Genomic DNA, 17,153 nt, shown 5'->3' with positions numbered 1-17,153 from the left:
ATCCTAAAATTAAACACTAAAAAAATTAATATCGTTAGCTCCAAATATTAAAAAAATATATTTTTGTCATCACATTAGACTAAAAAATAATACAAATACCACATAAAAAAAGTCAGATTCATATTTGTATTAAGTCTATATAAAATATGGATTTTAATATATCAAAATTATATAAATATAAAAACAATAATTGTCAATGACTATAAAACCATCTAATTCGGTAAGCCAGCTGTGAAGGAGAAGGGCAAATTGGGCAAAGCATATCTGCTAAGGCCATAGTTTTAATTGAGGTTACCTAATCCTCACCATAATAAACGCTCAAAAATCTTTAACATTCCTAAAACAACACACCAAGAGGAACAGCAAAATCTCTCTCACTCTGCAAATCATAGAGAGAGAACTTTTTTTTATCTCTTTCACTCTCTTTCTCTCTCTAAACATTCAAGCTTTAGCCTTCAACACATCTATATTTATAAAGAGAAAGAGAGGGGGAGATAGTTCTTGTTTTAAGGATTTGAAATTATTATTATTATGGGGGATGGGAAGAGATTTGCTGTGCTTCTGTGTGCGGAGGATTCCGATTATGTTAAGAAGAGGTACGGAGGATATTACGGGGTGTTCGTCGAAATGCTAGCGGAGGACGGCGAGGCGTGGGAAGTTTTTAAGGTGGCCAATGGCGAGTTCCCTGACGATGATGAGATCGCGAACTTTGACGGCTTCGTTATAACCGGGAGTTGCAATGATGCGCATGGGAACGATGTTTGGATCTGCAAATTGATTGCTCTTTTGAAAAAATTGGATTCCATGAACAAAAAAGTTCTCGGGATTTGCTTCGGTCATCAGGTATTTTTTTTTTCATTTCCTTTGAATTCGTGAATTTTCTTTTACAGCATTCGATTGTTTGTTAAAAATTTCTGTTGAACATTTCAAACTGGAACCTTCGCTTTTGGGATTTTTCTGAGAATATCTTAGCCGGAAAATGAACTCAAATCCTCATTAATATTAGGGGTAAAAAAAATAAAAACAAACTAGTTTCCTTTTGTCAGTTCCGATTACTGAAATTAATATACATGGAAAGCCCTGAGCTATCCAAGTATTTGAAAAAACGTGTTTCAACTCAGTTTTAGGATTGTGATCCCTCGGGCTTCGAGTCGACTCGTCAAAAAAGGGTGGTCCATCAACTGTCGCTCTCTGAACTGAGTCACAAAACAGTTGCAGATTGCTCCGCTTTAAGAAATACTATAAATTTGAATTAATCTATTTAGAGTATAATTTTAATAAATAACTAAAATATTAAAATATATTTTCATAATTTTAAAATTTTAAAATTATAAAAAAATTAAAATATTTTACTAAAATAATTTTTAAATGAAAATAAAATATATTATCTTAAAATTCAACTTCACAAATTTTAAAAACCGTATTATGTTGTCATAATTAAAATACAATCTTAGTTTAAAAAAATAAAATGAAAAAATAGTTATAAAATTTTTTAAGACTTGAATTAGTAATTTTGATATAAAATATCTAAAATACTAAAGAAAATAATTAAGAATATAAAAATAATTAGTTAAATCAATTAAAAAAATAATGTCTTGATTAAAATACAAATAATGAAAGTAATGGAATTTGGAAAAAAGATATAAATGAATTGTTACACTTTTCCTAAAATAAACTATTGATAATAAAATAAAATTATATGTTCAATTACAAAAACTTGATTTTTTTGGTATTTTATTGCAAATGCATACTTTGAAAATTTTAAATATTAGATAACCAATTTGGATAATAAGTTAGTAACCCTTCAACAAACTAATAATGGTTTTTTACAATATATTCAATTTTTTGTATAATATTGAAAATAATGTAAATAGATAATAGACTAATTATTTTAATTAAATTTAGAGAAAAAATTAAAATTTTTGTAAAAAATAACTTTAAAATTTAAATGAGTAGATGAATGATTATTAAATCAAAATTTAAAAGTAAATATAATAAAAATATATAATTTTTATTTACAATTTGTTTGAATTTTGTATTCCACAATAATTTTTTTTTAAATTTCTTTTAAAAATACTCGCTTCCATTCAATCAAAGAAAATATTAATGTAAGCGTCAGCATTTAGGGTGGTGCCAACCTCTTGGCAGGGGCTCAATTTTTATTTGATTCCAAAATAATAAAATTTTAAAAAATTTATAAACTATTAAAATAATAAAATTACATTTTAACTTTTATAATAATATATAATTAAATGTTGCCATTCTGACTTTTTCCTTATCCACCGTATCAATTTTTATCCAGCATTTTATAATTTAGTTTATTATCTATATATAATTAGATTTTTAAATTTTGAAAAAATGTGAAATAATAAATCTTCAGCATTGCTTTTTTTAAATGTTCTTCTTAACAATTTCATAAGTTTTGATCATATCTATTCTTTTTGACCCCATGCTTACAATTCTCTATAAACTCTTCCCAACTCATAAATGGGAGGATAATGCGTTTCAGCGCAATTGAACCCACGTCTTCTTGCATTGACAATAATACACATATCAATCGAATTAAGATTTTATCATCTTTCTTTTAATAATTTTGAAATGGAAATGGTTAGGTGTGCAAAAATTATTAGAATTATTTCACGTGTACAAAATGTTATTGTCAATATGGTTGGATTCTAATATTCACAAAGGGCCCAAGTTTAGGTGGTGGGAAAGTGTTTTGAACATGCACTTCATTCTGGTATGATATGAGCCATTATTTACACGTAGTACGTGTTTCTTTTTCCTTTTGGTTAGCGTGTAATTTGCTCTTTAGTATATTACATAGAAATTCTTACCATTCAAGTCGATGAATTTGTGTTTTATTGTAATATATTAGTTGATAATAAATTGACTCTTTAGGGAGGGGAAGATGACTGACAACCTTCTTTTTCCTTTCAAATTTATCTTTAGCTTTATAAATAAAATAGATTTCAATTTATCTTTAGAAAATCTAAAACTTTAGGGGGGAAAAGGAAACTGTTCTTTTAAATAATTCTTATTTTCTAAATTATTTCTATAGTATCAAAACATTTGATAAATTAAAACTGAAATAAAAATATTGGTGTTTGCCTAACACATGGCTGAGATGAAAGTGTGGGATTTTTGGATTTTTTTTATTGGGAATTGGATATGCTTTCCACTAGATGCATAATAGCTTAATCTTACGTTTCTGTATAATTTCTAGAATGTACGTACTCTCAATCAAAACCATTATAACTTTTTTTATATGTTTTAAAACTTCACAATAATATGTTGGGATAAATACGTTCCCTATTAAAATATGCACAGCCCAAGAAAATTGTCGACAAGATAAGTTTTAGTTTATGCATAAAACGTGTTTGACACCTCATTGTGTTATTTTTTTTGTCGGGTCATGGAATTTGGTATCCTTTTGCTCCGTGCTTATGCCATAAAAAAGTAATTTGTTGTTATTTTAATCAGATTCTCAGTCGAGCACTGGGAGGAAAAACAGGGCGAGCCATCTCAGGGTGGGATATTGGAGTGACAGCCATTCATTTGTCATCGTCTACATCTACACTCTTCTCATCTCTGAATATTCCGACCACTCTTTCGGTGATTGAGTGCCACCAAGATGAGGTTTTGATTGGTTAGCTCGGTAAATGATCAAACCATTTTTACATTTCGTGTCGTTAAACAATCTTTCTTTAATATGCTTATAGGTTCGAGAACTTCCACCAGAGGCAGAGGTGATAGCATGGTCCGAAAAAACTGGTGTCGAGATGTTTAGGTATGGGGATCATATGATGGGCATACAAGGCCACCCTGAATACACCAAAGACATTCTTCTTCACCTGATTGACCGTCTGATGCAGCTCAGCTTTATCGAAGTATTATATCTACCATTTGATCTGTTTCAAGCCCCTTGATGATTTAGTTATAACACATATTGACATTATAATGAAATGCAGGATTCATATGCTGATGAGCTGAAAGCAAATCTGGGGAAAGTAGAGCCTGATAAGGATGCATGGAAGAAATTGTGCACCAGTTTCCTCAAGGGTAGATTATGATCGAACTTATGAAAATTTTCAAAAAAATGGATCGTAAATAGGAACCCATTTTTGAGAAGAAGGTTTTTTAAGAGTTAAGATGGAAGTTTAGGGAGGTTGTGATAGCACAGATTTATTATTATATGCTAAGACAACAAAACAATGAAATAGCTGTGCGTAGTTTGGAACTTGTGTTCTCCAGGTTTAATAAAATTTCCAGGTTTTTTTTTTTAACAATATCAAGGTTCAGCCAGTAAAGATAAATATTATTGAATCATTGAAGGGAGTTCAGCTTCATCATCATCATCAATAAAAGAGAAACAGAAGTGAAGGCCAAAGCTGACATTGCATTGTAGAAGCAACAAATGAGGCATAAATTTAGGCACCCAACATTGATCCAGAGTTCTTCCTGCACTCTGACAACATATCCATGTAGAACTGACACTTGCTGATTTCGTTCCCATAGCTATTCAGGCACTACAAGAAACGCAAACAATAAAATATCAGTGCATTAGTGTCGCTAGGCATACCGAGAGAATTTTGTATCATCCATACTAACAAAGTGAATAGGTACCAAAACCCTGATTTAACAAGTAAAGGCAGTAGGCTAACTGTAAAGAGAACACAACAAAACTGCTAGAATTTTGATAATCATGTTTCCAGTTCAAAGTTCCGGTCAGCCAGCCATGGCATGTGAAATTTATCAACATATTAACAAACAACTAAACCATCAAGTAACCAAGTAACAGAGAGTGAAGTTTCCACTTACGTCTTGGAATGCCTTAGAGTGTATGCTGCATGCATCAGAGCCGGTAAAACTATTGGCAGGGGCTGCTGCAGCCTCGGAAACAACAGTTTCATGTTGAATAGTACGAGGACCCATAACAGCATCGACAGCCCTGTGGGCTACAGCACTTCCAGTTCCAAAAGCCATGCCTACAATGTAAAAGAATTACTAAAATCAGAACAATAAATCATAACAAAGCAATCAGGATTCAGATAGAGCAATTTGTCCACCATCTGAGAAGATCTATTCACATACCCTGAGCTATTGTTGAGCCTATGCCTCCAAGAAGGGATCCCCCACTTCCACTCTGAGCAGGAGCTGGAGGAGGAGCATGTTGAGCTGTGGAGCAGATTATTAAGTAGAATTAATCATGTTGCTCGATCTCTTACCAAAACAACAGATGCTAAAATTAACCAAATCAATGAAACCCATATCATGTTCGCTACATAAATCATACTGAAGAAGTTAGTTACCAGGTTGAGGCGGTGGGCTACGTGCCGGAGCAGGACGAGGGGCTGGGCGAGAAGCAGATCTTCCTGCAAAACAGTACCAACAAAATGGAAGGAAAAAGAAAAAGTCAAGGGAAAAGAAAAGAGATTCCACAAAGAACAATAAAAGGAAATGACAGGTATAGTCATAACATATACAACATTAACATACAAATCAATAATCTGTCATCACCTCCAAGTTCAAGATACTTCACACGTATAACAATGAAAACGTTCCAATAACAAGCTCAAACATGTAATAATAGCAGAGAAGGATAAGAAACTACTCTATATCAAGCTAAAAAAAAATCCAAATAACTACATAAGCCTAAATCAATGAATGAATGATAACCCTAGAAATCAGGTGGAAGAGGATGCGGGTAACTAAATACAAATAAATTAGAGATAAAATATGCAAATAAAATGTTCTGATTAAGAATAGATCTGAAAGAAGATACGAGAAGCTAACCAGAGCTTCGGCGAGGCATGTTGGATGTGGTCAAATGGGGCAGCGACGACCTCAAATTTTATCTACAACGAGGGTTTAGCCGTTTGGGCTTAAATAGCAACACGATAACTGTTTATTGCTTCGCTAGCCCCCGGAACTGCTATTATTTTGCAAGAGTTAATTCCACTAAACATCCCTAAATTTTTACCTTCATTTTAAATTGATCCCCAAACTTCAATTTATTGTAATTACATCTTCAAACTATTGAGGTTATATCAATTATGTTATTTCATTACTAAAATCTTAATTTAGCTGCTAAATGACACAGCAGATCTTATGCGACATAATTCAGAATGCAAATTTTAAATAAATATTGTAAAAATAAATGTTTTAAAAATCTTAAATTTTGGATTTTTCAAGTTTTTATTGAAGCTTTGTTATTTAGTAATTTTTTATTTTTATTTTTTATTTTAAAATATATTCCTATTTTATAAAATTTGACATGTCGATTTTAATAATAAAATGACATGATTGATATAACAATAATAATTTCTAGATGTAATTAAAATATTTTAAATTTTTAGGACTAACTTAAAATGAGGACCATAATTTGAGGATGTCTGTTGTAGCTAACTCTTTATGCAATTAATTCTTTTTTGGTATATGAATTTGTTGAATAGCTGAACTAATATTCAAATAACTACTTACTCTGACGTAAAAACAACTTATATATCAATCGGTTATAACTTAAATTTTTAATAGATATATTACTATATAAAATTTTCACTCATATTATTACTGTGTTGTAAATGTAATATTCATTAATCTTCTATTTATTTTTACTTAAATAATAATTACAGTAAAATTATAATTAATCAAACATATCACAAAACCCTAGTTATGGAAATGAAAATAATATATAATATATATGTATATATGGAAAAAATAAAAATAATTTACCTTTTTTTAGTGAGCTTTAAATAAAAAATCTATACTATATATAATATACATCTAAATTATTCTCAAGCTTAACCAAACATTAACATAGTTGAAAAATGACTAAAAATCCTTCTTACTATGAATATTATTTTATTTTGTTTTGTTTTGCACATTTTAATTTAAAATATCATAATCTTCAAATTTTCAAATTTACGGACCCAACTAAAATTTAATTATTTTCTATCCGGTTTTTTTGTAAATATATTTTTAAACAAAAATCCCATCACATTATGAATATGCCTTAATACAATATAATATAAATTAAAAACTTATACATAATATTTTTATTAAATAAAACTAATCTTGAAATTTCAAAACCTCAACCTTAAAAGATTAAAACAAAATGTTCTAATAGGCGGATGAGAGTGACATTTTGTGTTGAGGTAAAACATTGACAATTTATTCTGTTAATAATAGTTGACTTTCATCATTAACGCCACGTTGACTCTTTTGTTTCAGTGGGAGATGTAATTTTGAAAAAGAAATCAATTTAAAAACTATTCTGATATTGGATAGAAAATATATTTTTTAATTTACAAAAAAAAAGTAGAAATATATTTAATAGTGTAAAAACAAACTGTTACAGTTGAAACTGATTAATACTATAAATAAATTAAAAATAAAAAAAAATAGATTAGAATTGACTTCCTACCTTACTGAAAAGGCCTCAATATTTCTTTTCAACATGAGAAGCCAGAAAAATGTTAGTGAAAGTATCTTTGTATTAATAATTAGGTTGTATTTTATCTTTTTTACTAATAGAATAGTGAATTAGTCTCTATATCTTAAATCAAAGAGTAAACTAGTCATTTTGTTAAAAGTTTCATCCATTTATACGGTTTAAAACTCGTCCCTATATGTTATAATGAGATACACATAACACGCCACATGTAATTGTTATTCTGTCAACCACGTCGGTTTTTAACAATTAAAATAGATGAAATTTTGAACAGGAATAATGAATTTATATATTAATTGTAATTTTTTTGAGTAAATATGAAAAATGCAATTTAATCTATAACAAAGATACTTCAATGGTCATGTTTTTTTTATTGTCCAAAGTATTCCATAGACAAGTCCAACGATTAACCCTTCACGTTCGATAGGCCTATTAAAGCGGTATATGCTAGTCACGAGATTTAAAACTACTCCATACTTATGACGAGAATCGACTCAACCACTGATTAACATAAAAGAGATCATTATTATCTCACCTAAATCTGGTGATTATGGTCATAACAAATATGTTTTTAGGGTGAGTTTAAATGAGCAGTGCGTTTAGCGTGAAAATAGCGGTGGTGATAAGATTAAATACTATAATGTGAAATAAAAAATAAACTAAACGACTCGCACCACATCCAATCGCTCATCTATACCTACATTTAATGTTCATATTGTTTTTAGAAGAGTAATATTACACCTAAAGAAACATACTACTGTAGTTACATTAAACTTTTTGAGACGGTAATTACCTTTTTTTTGTCAATCAGACTGTAATTATTAAGAGAGTAATATTATATTTATATATGTATTTAAAATAAAAGGCAAATTATATTGTAATTTAAAAAGGAGAAAAAAGAAAAGAAAGAAACACTGTGCCTTGATCAGATATTCAATCCCTCTCCCTCATTTGTTTCAATCAACATCTCTATCTAAAAAAAATCCAAAACCCTAAGATTCATAAAAAATTCATCTCTAAATCTCTGGTATTTTCTTTCAATCCGTTAATCATTTAAATCAATGGCTGAAGAAGCAGCAGTAGCATCGACGCCGCCTCAATCATCTGCGGCGCCATTGGGATCTTCCGTTATACCGTTAGTGAACAAGCTACAAGACATATTCGCTAAACTTGGTAGCCAGTCCACTATAGAGTTGCCGCAGGTGGCGGTGGTTGGAAGCCAGAGCAGTGGCAAGTCCAGTGTGCTAGAGTCGCTAGTTGGCCGTGATTTCTTGCCTCGTGGTTCCGATATATGCACGCGTCGCCCTCTTGTCCTTCAGCTTCTCCAGACCAAGCGTAAACCTGATGGTTCTGAGGAAGAATATGGCGAGTTTCTTCACTTGCCTGGCAAGCGCTTCTATGACTTCTCTGAGATTCGCAGGGAGATTCAGGTTCTGTCTTGCTTGTTATGATTGAGAAGAGCAGAAGTTAGCAATTTTATTATCATTTTCCCCTTTTCAAACTGCTTGTAAGGTTTATTGGAATTGTAAGATAAAACATTGAAGCGAGAAACATTTTAATTGGGTGACATTTGAAATTTCTGGTTTCTAGAGGTGCCTCTGCTATTTTTTGCTTTCACATAAAATCCTTTGGGTTATAGAAGAAAGATACCCAATTTCCATAGGCTTTAGGTGGATAGTCACAGTGAGCGGAAAATACAACCTCTTAATTTACATGTTCTTGGTTTCTCTCCCCTTGGTTCTCTGCAATATCCCTTTTTTGCTTGTAAGTTATATTAGGTTTGAAGTTTAAGAGATCAAGAAAGAAGGCATTTATGTCTGTGTGTACGCGCGTGTGTTTAAATATTAAAAAATGAAAAATGTCTGAAGTCTCAATTAATTGCAGGCTGAGACGGATAGGGAGGCTGGAGGAAACAAAGGTGTTTCTGACAAGCAGATTCGACTTAAGATTTTCTCGCCAAATGTTCTTGATATCACTCTCGTGGATTTGCCTGGAATCACAAAGGTTCCCGTGGGTGACCAGCCCTCTGACATTGAAGCTCGAATAAGAACAATGATTATGTCATACATTAAACAGCCAAGCTGTCTGATTATAGCTGTTACTCCTGCAAATTCTGACTTAGCAAATTCTGATGCGCTTCAAATTGCTGGAAATGCTGATCCTGATGGTAAATTATATGATCAAAATCCCAACTTCTGCATTCGAGTTGCTGTTTAATATATATTTTAATTGAATTCTTTAGCAAATTTTCTTTTGGGCAGGTTATAGAACCATTGGTGTAATCACAAAGGTGCACATTTGAATATGAAATCTCTTTTAAAATTAATGACGTGACCTATATTAGCTGTTCTAGGTTTCTGATTACTTTTGGACTATGAATCAGTTGGATATAATGGACAGAGGTACTGATGCTCGTAATCTGCTGCTTGGGAAAGTGATTCCCCTTCGACTTGGTTACATAGGTGTTGTGAATCGTAGTCAAGAGGTAACTATATAACCTTACATAATTGAAGATGCTGTTACTCCTTTTAAATAAATTATTTATTTTGTTCATTGTTAATGTGTATGATTTATCATTCCTAGAGTTTTCTAAAGTTTATGCCGTATTCTTTACTTCAAGATGCTCTAAAGGCTTTTTGGTCTTTCATCATATTGTTTCCTCGAATTAGAACATATATTAGTTTTTCCTTCCATTTTAGATGGTAGGATCTTCCTGATTATTTACATGTCCTGTCATTTTCTTTTGTTGTCATATGCTATACTTCCCTATTTGTTTCTAATGGTGTGTGATATCCTCGACTTATGTTCTAGGCAACCTGAAGTATGTTTAGCATAGATCAAGACAAAGCTTGAATTTGGTAAACCTAGATGACTAGTCAAAGGCATCAAATTCAAAGCAGAATCATTATAATGTTTTTAAGGGGAAAAAGCCAAGTATACGGCTGATTTAGAGAAAAAGATACTAAAGACATTTAAAATTTTGAAAATGGCTGGTCAATAGATCAGGAATCGATTGAAAATATGTACACAAGCTTTTTTATGGGCAACTCTCTGTCTCAGAAAACCCTTGTACGTCTTTCCCTCCACAAAATTATCATAGTTTTGCTTCTTGATGATCTCTACTTTGATCTTATATTCATATACTGCTTCTCAGGTATCTTATTTTACTAGTGTGCCGATAATTTGATTGCACTCTTAATTTATTCTCTAAACAGGATATTTTACTCAACCGGAGTATCAAGGATGCCCTTGTGGCAGAGGAACAGTTCTTCCGTAGTCGTCCAGTATGGCTAAACCAACCTTTAACTATTGGTCCTGGTTTGATACAGTTTCCAGTCAATTTGCTTATTTTTTTTTAATTTGTACTTAGGTATATAATGGTTTAGCTGATCGTTGTGGTGTACCTCAGTTGGCAAAGAAGCTGAACCAGGTAAAATATTTGCAAGATGAAGTTTTCATAAGCTTTATGGAATATAACTCAATTTCACATGTCAATGCTTTGTTCTAGCTATAAATATTCAGCTGCCTATGAACCTTCGGCTACTTTTCCCTCACTTCATATAAATATTTACATATCCTGTCCGTGTATTTATTCCCTTGTTTATGCTACACATTTGGTGGGGAAAAAAATCTCGAGTAACTTCCAACTAGATTAGAACATGAACCTATTATGAACTTTGGATTGTTACAGCCTACCTAGATCAATACTATGCAGGCTTATTTATATTATCTCAAACATTCCTGCTTTCAGTGTACCTTTTACCTGAATCAAGTTGCCTGCATGCTCATAAGATTTGTTGAAGGGTTTATGCTAGTTGAGGACTTATTTGCATCCTCTTTGTTGAGCATTAAAAAGAGACATGCATGCATGGCATTAGGGAGATTTCTTTATTTCTTTTATCGCTTTGCTGAGTCTTTTTGTGCTATTTCTTGTGTAGATTTTAGTACAACATATCAAGGCAATACTTCCTGGGCTGAAATCACGCATTAGTTCTGCATTGGTTTCTGTGGCGAAGGAGCATGCAAGCTATGGAGAAATCACTGAATCAAAGGCATGTATATTTGTTCATTTAGCATGAACTTGGTTGTGCAAAAATCATCTGAAATAATTTTCTTAAGACAAGACTATGGTTTTGTACCTATAGGCTGGTCAGGGAGCTCTTCTACTGAATATTCTTTCGAAATACTGTGAGGGTAAATGTTTTGTTTGGCTTTCTGTAAATTTCTTATTAATATTCTGAATCACCTATTATTACATTCCACTATGTTGGTATGATACCATGAATCAATGCTATGTTGGAAACAGCATTCTCATCAATGGTTGAGGGGAAAAATGAAGAAATGTCTACGTCTGAGCTGTCTGGTGGAGCAAGGATTCATTACATTTTCCAATCAATCTTTGTTAAGAGCTTAGAGGTGTGTAGTCTGATATTTATGCCTTAGATATTTGAATGCCCTTTTACTCTGGGGATCTTTTGCTAAGCTGCATTTCTTTTCCATTCCGTGTTAGAGGTCCATTTATTATACATCTCTTTTATCTTCAGGGTGGTTCGTCACATCATTGTACAAAGTTGGTCATCAGTTAATTATTAATATTGACATCATTATACAAGCTGTTGGTCATTAGTTACTATCTTTTATCATTAATATTTCTGTTGTTTCTAGTGACGAGTGCATTTTACTCACCAATGTGATTGTGCACAAGTTGTCTGCAAGGACAGGATGCTTAAAATAAATATGACAAAACCTGATCAATATAAGTGGTTATCTGGTTTCATGATGTTAATTTCTCACCTTCCCTTTTTTCTGGAAATAAAATAGAACTTTCTAACTTTTGCCATGGCACTGTTTCATGTAAAACACAGACATTAGTTTTACATTGCGACTCTAGAATTGCTCAGATGTGGCTCTGAACAAGAGCCTTTATGTAAATACTTTTGCCTGATGCTGGTTTTGAGTTTGCGATTAACTGATTTTTGTACAGGAGGTTGATCCATGTGAAGGCTTGACTGACGATGACATTCGAACTGCTATTCAGAATGCAACTGGTCCTAGATCTGCACTATTTGTACCTGAAGTATGTTCTACGTTAAATTATTTTATCTAAGAATATTCTTTTTCTCTTATAGGAATCTGAATTGCTGTTTTCCAAACTGTTGCCTGGAATTCTTTTATGTTAAACTTGGTGCATATTGTTGTACTTCAATTTTGATGTATAGGTCCCATTTGAAGTGCTTGTTAGAAGGCAAATAGCACGTTTGCTAGATCCAAGTCTTCAATGTGCCAGGTTCATATATGATGAGTTAATAAAGGTGATTTATGTTCCAGATTATCAATGTCGTCTCACAGCTCTATTTTCTTTTTCTTTTTATATATATATTCTCATTTTAAAAAATAATTTCAACTCATTTTTGAAATTTGAAAAACACGTTTGTTAAATGAAAATTAAAATCTATTTCCAAAAATGAAAATATGATGGTATCTATTTTCTTAAATTAGAAACATGAGAAAAAGAATTAAAAAATTCCTACGTTTATATAGACTTGAACTAGGGCAAGGGATCTGATATTTATAAGTTAATGAAAGAAAATATATTTTGTGTTTATATGGATTTAAATTAGGATCAATTCATTAATTAAATTTAAAGTTCAAACACCCTTGTTTCAACTTTTCCAATTTTGCAGAACTTTAGTGCAAACGACTCTCTTTTTTACCTCTAAATTTCCCACATGTATATATTTCTTTCATTTTCCAAAGATCAATTTTTAATTTTTCAATCAAACACGTTTTCTGTAGTGTTTTTTTCAATCAAACACGTTTTCTTTAGTGTTTTCCATTTTCAAAGAGAATGAAAATGAAAATGACCTCTATTTTCTAAAACCAAACACACTCTTAAGTTTTCTAATGGAATTGTTTTGTATCCAGATTAGCCATCGCTGTATGATGAATGAACTGCAGCGATTTCCTGTTCTGAGGAAACATATGGACCAAGTTGTTGGAAATTTTCTCCAAGAAGGTCTCGAACCATCTGAGACAATGATAGGACATATGATTGAAATGGAGGTATGGTTTTGCTAATTTAGTTTGAGTTAGTATTTGTTACACTGGCAGTGTACTTTTTTTATTCCAGAAGCAACCTTAAAAAATTGCCATGTGTCATTTTCTTAATATTTTTTTTATATTTTACTATACCCCTATAGGACATGTGTCAATCCCTTGACCCTACTTGTGGAGTCTAAAAACTCCACTGCCAGTGTACCAAATATTTTCCCATTTAGTTTTTTATTATTTTATGTTTCTGTTCCTAATTGTGTGTATAAATCATGAACTCGGTAAAGTTGATGTGCAATACTTGTTATACTCGTATGGTCTTTTCTGAGAACCTTAGACACTTGTTGTGTGATACACAATCACACACCCTTCTATTTTACAGATGGATTACATAAATACTTCCCACCCAAATTTTATTGGTGGGAGCAAGGCTGTAGAGCTTGCCAATCAGCAGATAAGGAATTCCAGGGTTCATTTGCCTGTATCTAAAGCAAAGGTAGTTCTCTACCAGTGGTCATTTCTCTGGAATAATTGCTTTTATTTATTCCTATTTCCTCTCGATTTTCATTCTTTCCATATTTTTTTGTTGACTTAATCAGGATGGTTTGGAGCCTGATAAGGCACCTCCTTCTGAAAAAAGCACTAAATCTCGGACTATTATTGGAAGACAAGTTAATGGAATCGCGGCTGAGCAGGCATGAATCTTTGGTTTCTGCTGCCCAATATATGCTCTCTTTCCTGCCTTTTCCAATCTTTTTTCTCCCTCATCATTAGTCATCTATTAAGTACCTTCAACTTTTTACTCTGTGCAGGTAGTCCGTCCTGCTGCAGATGTTGAGAAAGTTCCATCCACAGGTAATACTTTTAGGCTGTCATTATGAATTAGTTAAATATGCTGTGCTAATGTCTAATGTTTTTTCTATGATTGTTGTGTGATATGATGGCCAAATATTAAGAGTTTTCTCCCTTGCTCTCGCTTAAATAAGGGGTCTGGGGGATTGTATTTTGTGAATTTGTGTTTATAATTCTGACCCTACTGTCATATATCAAGCAACATAAAAGTAAAATGATGTTCTATTTGTTGGTTTCATGTAAAATGATGTTCTATATGTTGGTTTTATCAGGAAGCACAAGTGGGTTAACTTGGGGTATCTCATCAATATTTGGTAGCAGTGATAACCGCTCATCTGTGAAAGAGAGCTTGACAAACAAACCGTATACCGAACCCGCTCAAAACATGGAACATGCCTTCTCCATGATCCATTTGAAAGAGGTGAATACAGATCAATCCATTAAGGATCTTGTGTTAAATTTAAAAAATGTGTTGATTTGATCTTGACAAGATTCTTTTTATTATTTTCAGCCCCCATCTCTCTTGAGGCCTTCAGAATGTTCAGAAACTGAAGCTATTGAAATTGCTATCACCAAATTGCTCTTAAGATCATACTATGATATTGTCAGGAAGAATATAGAGGACTCTGTGCCTAAAGCAGTTATGCACTTCTTGGTAAGTTTTAGACTGAGTAGGTTTGCCAATCACATTTCCTTTTGTCTTTTTTTTTCTTATTTTATCCTTGTTCTCATTTAAATTCCTGATAACTAAAATTCCAAAAAGCTTTATGGTGTTCTAATTAGGAGAGTATATATCTTTCTATTCTGGCCAAATTAATTTCTATTTTCTCCTTTATATCAGGTTAGCAACTTTTTGGCTTGATCTAAACAATATTTGGTGCTAATTGTGTTGATTTCCTTCCTCCACTAGTTTATTCAGGAGAGAAGTATATATCAAGCATACCGAACAGTCTTGCTGTTTATATTGGATAATGTGTTTTAATGATAGCATACTAGACTCAAGTTACATGGTTGTATGCTTGTCCAAATAAAGAATGGATCTAGCTAGTTCGTTCAAAAGTTTGCTCGAGTTTTAAGAGGTTATAGTTGCTATATGTTTCTTATGTTGGAGCCTTAAAATGTTGTAGTTTATTGCTAACAATAGTTTGCGATGCATTGTTAAGTTAAAGCATTTCATGAGTATTAATATCTGTCGATAATATCTATATCCAGGTCAACCACTCAAAACGTGAACTTCACAATGTCTTTATCAGAAAGCTTTACAGGTGACGTAGAGCTTTGTGTAATTTGACTTGATTTTAATTTTTTATCCTTTTCACGCTCTGTGTTGACTGATGAGTATCCTGTATGTTTTATGATCCCAAAACAGAGAAAACCTGTTTGAAGAAATGTTACAGGAACCTGATGAGATCGCTTCTAAGAGAAAACGTACTCGAGAAACACTCCGAGTTCTCCAACAGGCATTCAGGGTGGGTTTTCTTGACTGCATATCGACATTTCAACATATTATAGTCTCTAGAATGGTCACGAGAGTTTTTCATCTGTTCGTTAAGAGACATGCCAAAACTATCTTTTTTATTGTTTACATGCAGGGGGGGGGTGTCTGGCAGCGGTCTGGCCCCCCTAAAATATAAATTCCACTTTTTAAGTTTTATAAAAATTTAATTTAGTAAAAGGTAAAATCAGACCCCCTCCTTCCAAAAGTGATAAAATTTTGATTCAGTCTTTTAAAAATTATAAAGATATAAGTTGCTAAAATTGTGAAATTGCATTTTAGCTCATAAAAATATACAATTTAATTCCGTTCCTCCAAAAAGATTTTCTGGTTTCACCCCTGTTTACATGTGTGTCAACTTATCAACACATTACCTGATTACTTCATGGCTGATGCTCTACTAAATTTTGGTTTTCCTCAACATGAATTTCGTATGGAAGTTGCAGCCACATTTACTGTTTTGTCTTTAACCCTTTTTAATAGACATTGGACGAATTGCCATTGGAAGCTGAAACAGTAGAGAGGGGATACAGTTTGGGTTCTGATCTAACAGGCCTGCCAAAGATCCACGGGCTGCCGACATCATCAATGTATTCTACAAGTAGTGGTTCAAATGACTCCTATGCAGCTTCTCCTAAACACACAAAATCTCGCAAATCATCCCACTCAGGGGAACTACAGTCACACTTGTATGCTAGTTCAGGTTCAAATGGAAATGGACGCAGTTACATGCCGGGCCTCTATCCTGCAGTTGATCTGTAAGCTGTTTGAATGTGCAATTGTGCATGTCAATACCGTTTCTTTTATCACATATAAATGCATTATATTCATTTTCTCCCCTATTTCTTTGGAATTCTTCCAACAAAAGCCGGTGTATTGGAGATTGATGTTAAATTTTCAAAGCTAGATGCCTGTAAGTCGGGCAATTATGCGTTTGCTTTTTGCTCAACATGTTTTCCTATTGTTCTACTACCATAATATAGGGTTCTAACTGAATTTGTTTATTGCTTCCGAAAGAATAATGGACCTGAGAAACTCGCTTTTTTTCTCTTTCTCAGGAAGTATAGTTTTTACGTTATATGTAAGTATTCTTTTTGCAGTCTCTCATTACCCCAATATTTGTTGACACAGCCCTACAGTTTGGGTATGAAAGTATTCAGATCAAGAATGATAGCATTGATGTTTGTATCCAATTTTATTAGCACTAATGTAAAATTTTACTGCCCAACTTTGGACTATGATGATTTGGGGGAAAAAAAAAACAAAAAAAGCAATCATCAATAGCTGGCAAACTGTTATTTC

General features: G+C 32.5%; 3 protein-coding genes across 3 annotated transcripts; 2 read left to right on the top strand and 1 right to left on the bottom strand.

Moving 5' to 3' along the window:
* The first annotated feature begins 231 nt into the window (after nt 1-231).
* LOC107907726 (gamma-glutamyl peptidase 5) lies at nt 232-4,281 on the top strand. The gene is made up of 4 exons (XM_041089152.1): nt 232-843; nt 3,484-3,639; nt 3,723-3,890; nt 3,972-4,281. Exons 1-4 carry the CDS (start codon nt 532-534, stop codon nt 4,071-4,073), a joined length of 738 nt encoding a protein of 245 aa, XP_040945086.1. The 5' UTR covers nt 232-531; the 3' UTR covers nt 4,074-4,281.
* Nucleotides 4,282-4,297: 16 nt separating this feature from the next.
* Nucleotides 4,298-5,931, bottom strand: LOC107908922 (coiled-coil-helix-coiled-coil-helix domain-containing protein 10, mitochondrial). The gene is made up of 5 exons (XM_016836222.2): nt 5,797-5,931; nt 5,313-5,375; nt 5,095-5,178; nt 4,822-4,988; nt 4,298-4,529 (listed from the first exon to the last, which is right to left on the bottom strand). Exons 1-5 carry the CDS (start codon nt 5,813-5,815, stop codon nt 4,431-4,433), a joined length of 432 nt encoding a protein of 143 aa, XP_016691711.1. The 5' UTR covers nt 5,816-5,931; the 3' UTR covers nt 4,298-4,430.
* A 2,417-nt stretch (nt 5,932-8,348) lies between these two features.
* Nucleotides 8,349-16,953, top strand: LOC107908923 (dynamin-related protein 3A). The gene is made up of 20 exons (XM_016836223.2): nt 8,349-8,883; nt 9,338-9,620; nt 9,715-9,743; nt 9,837-9,938; nt 10,669-10,737; nt 10,824-10,883; nt 11,392-11,505; nt 11,599-11,647; nt 11,760-11,869; nt 12,438-12,530; nt 12,673-12,765; nt 13,379-13,516; nt 13,887-14,000; nt 14,104-14,199; nt 14,317-14,359; nt 14,629-14,777; nt 14,868-15,011; nt 15,569-15,621; nt 15,726-15,825; nt 16,335-16,953. Exons 1-20 carry the CDS (start codon nt 8,515-8,517, stop codon nt 16,611-16,613), a joined length of 2,487 nt encoding a protein of 828 aa, XP_016691712.1. The 5' UTR covers nt 8,349-8,514; the 3' UTR covers nt 16,614-16,953.
* The last annotated feature ends 200 nt before the right edge of the window (nt 16,954-17,153 follow it).

Source organism: Gossypium hirsutum, chromosome D02 (assembly GCF_007990345.1).
Source record: "Gossypium hirsutum isolate 1008001.06 chromosome D02, Gossypium_hirsutum_v2.1, whole genome shotgun sequence".
NCBI lineage: Eukaryota > Viridiplantae > Streptophyta > Magnoliopsida > Malvales > Malvaceae > Gossypium > Gossypium hirsutum.
The sequence above is the reverse complement of the archived record's forward strand: the minus strand, read 5'-3'. Positions and strand labels throughout refer to the sequence as shown.